The sequence below is a fragment of the Parus major genome, chromosome 14 (assembly GCF_001522545.3).
Source record: "Parus major isolate Abel chromosome 14, Parus_major1.1, whole genome shotgun sequence".
Classification (NCBI taxonomy): Eukaryota; Metazoa; Chordata; class Aves; order Passeriformes; family Paridae; genus Parus; species Parus major.
In genome coordinates, this window is record NC_031783.1 from 3071499 (window position 1) to 3078165 (window position 6667).

The 6667-nt window shown below is 49.7% G+C and overlaps 1 protein-coding gene across 2 annotated transcripts in view; it reads right to left on the minus strand.

The window, feature by feature from the left end:
- Positions 1–6667, minus strand: part of GSG1L (GSG1 like) — a 54149-nt gene that overhangs the window by 9965 nt on the left and 37517 nt on the right. For both annotated transcript variants that reach the window (XM_033517989.1, XM_033517990.1), the window contains exon 5: positions 3413–3580. In XM_033517989.1, the coding sequence (XP_033373880.1) occupies positions 3413–3580 (168 nt within the window). The remainder of the gene's footprint in view (positions 1–3412; positions 3581–6667) is intronic.

A 6667-nucleotide genomic window follows, 5' to 3' on the forward strand; every position in this document is an offset into this window, starting at 1 on the left:
AGGAAGGAAGGAAGGAAGGAAGGAAGGAAGGAAGGAAGGAAGGAAGGAAGGAAGGAAGGAAGGAAGGACAGACTCACTCCTCTGCTGGCTGGGGTAAACCACAGATGAGGGACTGTGCTCATCACCACATGGGGCAAGAGTGTTCATGTAAAACAGAGCAGAAAGAGAAACTGGGAAGGGATGGAAGAGAGATACTTGCTATGAGCTGACAGCCAACAAGCTAAAAAACTAAAAAGATGAGCAAAAGTTATAGACAAATGTTCATTTCAAAGGAAAGCAAGAAAAAAGGAAGGAAAACCACTTGAAGGACAAAGACTGAAAGCTGACTTTGCAGGTAATTCTGTTAATTTTATAGAACACTTAAAGCATGAATAATACCTCCAAGTCTGTATAATTGGCCTGGTTTTCTTAGAGAAACCCTGAGGGCTACTGCACCTATTATATCTGAAGAGCTCTGGTATCTTTTGATTTCATAGTGTGAGCTACAGGGCCTGTTTTGTCTGGACTTTTCGAAGTATCCCAGGCCTGGATAGGATGTAATTGCTTGTAACACCATGAATGTTTGATTTTTCAGCAGCTGCTGAAATGTTTTCCCAGTGTCAGGAAGAATGAGATGCTCTGGTGGAGGACAGAGCTGTGGGGTTCAGGAAGGGTTTGGGTGTGCTCCTGGGGGACTGACTGAGGGCTGCTAACTCCGTGTGCTGGCCAAGGTGGAGTCTTGCCAGGCTGTGGAGCAGAATTTGGAGTGTGCACAGATATTTGTGTGGTGTTAAAGGCCTCCCCCACGCCCTGCAGCCCCTGGGATGAGGAGGCTGAAATTGGGGAGCAGCAGGGCACAGAGGGCTGTGCAAGGGGAGGGGATGGGAGCTGCTGGAGGGGGGATCAGCACAGCAAACCATGGCATGATGTGGCTCATCCCCTGCACCTCCTGCTCTGCTGGGGGCTGTTGAACTGGGAGCTCTCAAGGGACCATTTCAGCTCTTGCATCCACATTTCCAGCCAACCTTCTGCTGTTACATGCAGTTGCATGCAATTAAAATGAAGCACAATGCAGTGAAATAGCTGAGAAAACACGTGCAAGATTAGCAGCATTTTACTGACAGTACTTTCCATAAAGCAAATTTCTTCCCTGGGAGCAAGGGCCTGTAGGATAATATTCACACAAAAAAGTTTTATCACGCAGAATGGGGCTAACATTTTCCTTCCCTGAGACCCAGATGATAAATGGAGCTGCTGGGAATAATGATAAAGCTTTAATTTTCAGCAGGCACACCAGAAAGTGCCTGCTGCACAGAGTGTGTCCAGCACTGAGGTTGGATGTGTGCTCCAGGTGGTGCTGGATCTGCACTGAGGCGAAGAAACAGGCAAAAAGGGTGAAGATATGTGCAAAGTAACTTGAAGGGAGAAAGGCTTGGAGGGTTTTATTCATGAGGTATGAAAAGGAACATGGAGGTGGAGGAGTAGGAGGGAATGTGAAGTATCCCTGGGTATGTGCACAGGAAGGAAAGAGGATTTATTTTATTTTCTATTTGTGCAAAGGCAGATGGGAGCTCGGGGAAGTTGTGTGGGACTGAGGGCACGCACAGCGTGCAGCAACAGGGTGTTGCTGATGGACAGACCCTGGGCCCTGCAGCCAGAGCATTCCCAGGACACAGCAGTGAAGCTGAGCATGAAAACAAACACTTTAAAAATTTAAAAAAAAATATAAAATATATATTTGTATATTTCTGTGCAGCTTTAAATCTCTAAAATGATCCCATGGTAACACTGTCTCTGGGCTTCCTATTATGTATTCAGATACAACAATTAAAATAATGTGATATAAAAAAAGAGAGTCATAATCATGAAGTTAGGGAACACCACATGCTTGAGCTGAGTGTGCCAAGTGCGTGTGGAAGGGCTGGGAGGAGGTGACCGAGGAGGGAATTGCTGGGGGTGGAATTGTGTCATGCAAGAGGAGCACAAATCAAACCCACAATGCCCATGTGAGAGAAAGAGATCCCTGTCCTCTGGGCCGTTAATGTATTTTGCTATTTACTGTTTCAGAAAGGGCAGTAGTGATATTTCAACAAGTTTCCTTTATATTTCCCAGTCTAACTCAAGATACTGTTCCTTATAATTCTCCTGGGCTCTTATCTGCAATTCTGACTTCAGTAATTTGTCTGTTTTTCCTCCCCGAGTGCTGATTTACCCTGAGGCACACATTGACCCCTTTCTCTTCACTGTGTCTGGGCTTTCTTTTCTCCCACAGAGAATTTTTTAGAATTCACTGTCATGTCCAAATTCAAAATTAGGAAAATCATCATTGTTTTCCTCATTTCTCTTTTCCTTCCAGACTGTCTGAAAGGTAGAGTGAAAACTTGGATGTTAGCAGGGAGATAACTGCAACAACAGAATAATAAATGAGATAAACAAGGAAAAGCAATAATCATGGAAGCTCTCTAGTTCTGCCCTCTCAGGAGAATTCCCCACTCTGCTGCTGAAGTGCTGATCAATCCAAACCTTCTGTCCCCTCAGAGCTTCCCAACCACTCTCTCCCACCACAGAGGAACTGCCCCACTGCTCTGACAAACAGAAATGCATCCTGCTTATATTTTCTGCCCCCAAAATATCTTTATATCACTTCAGGCCATAGACTCTTGGTGAGGATTTCCTGTACTTCTCAGCTCTTCATCCTGTGAAGGTCCATCACCCTGTGGAGCCCATCCCTGCTGGGGGAGCCCAGGATCTGTGTGTTCTTCAAAATCCAAACTTTTAAACAAAGCCTGAAGTTTGTCTCCAAGGAATGAGGGCAGCAGGTTCCTGGAGCAGCCACGGGGGCAGCTGCTGGGCAGTGCCAGAGCATCTCTGGGCCTTGGCACCCGGCAGGAGTGCAGCAGAGAGCCTGGTGGCAGGGTGGGTGGCACCGTGTGGGTGTCTCTCTGTGTTTGTGTGGATTTGCTCCAGAGGATGGGTCGTGCAAAGCAGCCAGGGATGGATTGTGGGCACGTGGGAGATGGCAGCTCCAAAGTGGCCTGGGGGTGGCTGGAAAATGCCTCAGCAGCTGTTGGGATTGTTGGGGGGTGCCTGTCGCACGTGCTGAGGAAAGATGGGTGTCACATTTGTACACCCCCACGGTTTTACCTTTCTAGGGAGGGAAAATCAGCTTACACTGGCAGAGCAGCTTTTTGTGAATTGGGTGCATATGGCAAAGATTTTAATGAGTATAGGAGAAAGGGTGGGCACTGGGACATCACAACATTTAAGAAATACCAAACCAGGGAGGACCTTTCGCGTTTGCCTTTCACACACGCCTTTCCCAGGTGTCTCAGAGCCTTCACCCACACGTGCTGAAGTGGGTGAGAGCCTGGGTTTTCTGAAACCAGCAGGGTCCATGGAAACCTCCCCTGACAGAGTGACTGACTGCACTGACCTTTCTCTGAAGTACTTGATGGCTTCCTGGTCTAGGAAGTTCTGCTCTTCTCGAAAGCCCTGCTCAAAGATTTTGCGCTTGTGTCTGAACTCAATGACAGTCTTAGTGTAAGAGTTGAGGGTGGTGACGGAGGCCGCCATGCAGCAGGTGAAGGAGCCCCACGCCAGACTGCGGAGAGAGAAACCAGCAGACACAGCTGGGTTAACACAGCAGCTCAGGTTGTATTTCTGACACAAACACACAGGCTGGGAGCTGGCAGGGAAGGTGGAGGTGACAAACACGTTCTGTTCCTCTTACCTTGAACAGCCTCGTGCTCAGGCAAGCAGGAGCTGGGCTGGGATCAGCCCTCACCCCATGGAGAACCCTGTGTGAGGTGAACACTTGGTGCTCTCTGACACCAGGGCCAAAACCCTCCCCATCTCCCTCCAAAGTGCCTCAGGCCTTGCAGACAAGCACTAAAATCCACACACTCCTGGAAGGAGCAATGCCCCAGAGAGCCTTGGAGCAGTTTCCAGCATCAGTGGGACACTGGCTGCACAACACCACTGCAGGGATGGTTTCTAATCTGGTTTTCATGCCTTCATCAGAATACTGCATTTCCTTCTTTCCCAGGTCATGGACACCTCTGCCATTCCTGGCTTGTGGCTGGTCTCTGAAAGCCTGACCAGAACAGAAGCCAACACTTCCATTTCCAGTTTCCTGACTGACTCCTGGTGTGAAGGCAGTGCCAGCCAGCCCTGGCCAGCCAGGGAGGCAGAGGGAGAAGGGCAGTGGAAGGAAGGAAAAGGCTGGCTCAGTGGCAAGCTGGAGCAGCAGTGAGTGTTGTCCTGGCTCTCCTGGCAAGCAGGGCCAGCTGGGAGCTGCTCTGTTCCCTGCCTGTGGACAGGGTTCCCCCCCAGCTCTCCCTGACCTCAAGTTCAGATGGGGCTGGCGAGGGACTCATGACCCCAAGGAGTTGAGATGCTTTTTGAGCATGAAATGAGGCTGCATTCCTCAATTCCTCCTTTTGTCCACAGAGCTTCTCTGCCTTCCAGCTCCCCTTGGCTTGACTCCTCAACTCTGGCTGCACAAAGTTCACAGTGGCTGCCTAACTGAGCTGGATTAACTCCATCATCTGTGATGGTGACACGCTTTACCTGCTCCTTTTTGCACTTTTTCTATAACAAATTGATCTGAATTATGCAGAGCAGAAAGAATCCAGCCCCAGTAGCATTATCTTATAAATACTCATTGTCAACACAGCCCTCAGCATGAGCTATTTTCCCATTCTGCAAAGGACCTGCGGACAAGGAAGCAGTTTCTCATTTCAAATTAGACAAAACTTGAAAAAGAGCACATATTCATGGGCTGAAAAATCTGGGGGAAAAAATGGCTCAAGTAAACAGAAATGGCTCATTTCAATGATTTCAAAATTCAGCTTATAACAAGTCCTGCAGGGAGTCCTGAGGCGATGAGATGTGTGGAGGCAGCTCTTTCCCTGTCATTTTTGAGCCTGTTTGCCAGATGCAATCGAATGAGAAGGAAATGTAGTGACCCCTGGGGTGACAAAGTTCCCTGAAGTTTCCCATGGTGGGGAGGAGAAGTGGGAAGGGGGCTTGTGCTAGGTGTGAGTGTCCAGGCACAGCATCTTCCCGGCCTGGCATGAGTCTGCCTCCCACGTGGAGTGTGGGGAAGAGCTCCAGCAGCTGCAAGCATTTCCAGCTGGGCTCCCAAGCAGTACCCAGGAAGAAGCCAGCCAAAACCACATGCCTCACTGTGCCTGGGGAGTGATATCTGAGGGAGAATTTCTCTTGGATGTTTCTGATGGTTTTTAATCATGAAATCAGAACTGCTGAAAGGGTCAGAGGAGGAAATACAGAAAGAAGACTCTCAGTGCCTGGCATTTGGGAAATCATAGTAATTAGGTAATTAGGATAGATGTACTTTAGTTTTTACAAACCTTGGCTAAATGCTATTTATTTTGAATTGTAAAGAGTGGTTGTCCTGCCTTAGGAGTTACACCTGCCTTAGGTGAAGGCCTCTTTAGCAGCAGTGTTGTTACTGCTCCACTCCAGCTGTGCCCCAGATGTGCTGGGACTGTACCCACAGAGCTCTCAGGCCCCTCCATGGCTCAAACAGCTCAGGCTTTTTATTTATTTTCTTTAGGGAGTCTGAACTTGAACATCTTCTGATCCTCAGAGGCACTGAAACCCCTGCCTGGAGAGTCCTTTGGCCCACTCCTGACTCGTGCCAGAGCTCAGAACAACCTCCAGGCTTTGCCAATGGCTTGGGAATGGGGCCAGTGGCAGGCACCACCCTGAGACACCTGAGCAGACCATAAGCATCATTTTGGGGAGGGGTGTTTTTATCATTCCCTTTTGATGGAGGGGAATTAGAGTCACAGAAAATGTAGTTTTCCCACTGGCCCTTGGGAAAGGGATGGCAATGGGGATCCCCAAGGCCCTTTGGCTCTGGGCCAGGGTTCCCTGTCCCCACTGGCCAGGGCTGTTTCAGTTCTCTGGGCTCTGCTCTGTGGCTGGGTGCTGCAGTGGCACATTTACAGCTGGAAATAAGGGTGGTGGTGGTGACAACTGCTGGGTCAGGGCTTCCCAGAGCTCATGTTCCAGGACATCACCAGAACCCAGGTGGAGCAGAAAAGAATTCCTACATGTGTGGTTTTCCACCAGGCTGGGTGGGAATTTGTAATTAATCCTTCTTAAAGAATGTGTTTGAGTCTGGGTGGTGCCAGGGGAGGTTGTGGTTCTCTGGTCTGTGCTACAGTGGTGGCTCAGTGTCAGCTGGAGGGCAGAAGCCTTGGTTTTGCTTCTTTTGACCTCCAGCCCTTCTTTTTCCAGGTCTGCCACCCATCACTGGCATGGCATGAGGGACCCCTTGGCCTTCCTCAGGCTGCTGAGCACCACTGCAGGCTGAAAATGCTGCTGCTGCTCAGGCCTGTCCCAGCTGAGCTGGTGTTTGCACCATGCCCCACACCCTGCATGGATGAATGTGCTGCCTTGGAAGCACCAGGGAAGGGAGAAAGGGACATTTCTAAATGCAAGAAGGAGCTTTGTGACTGCAGTGGCTGGAGAGGAGCTCGGCTGGAGGGAGGCTGTGTGGAGTGAAGCTGAGGTCTCACCCCAGGAACACGGGCAGAGAGGATCCTGCTCTGGGGGTTGGATTTCATCCCCCATGGAATGCTGCTCCCAGCTCCATCTGCCACGGGACACAGCTCCCAAACCCATCTCCTATGGGACACAGCTCCCAAACCCATCTCCT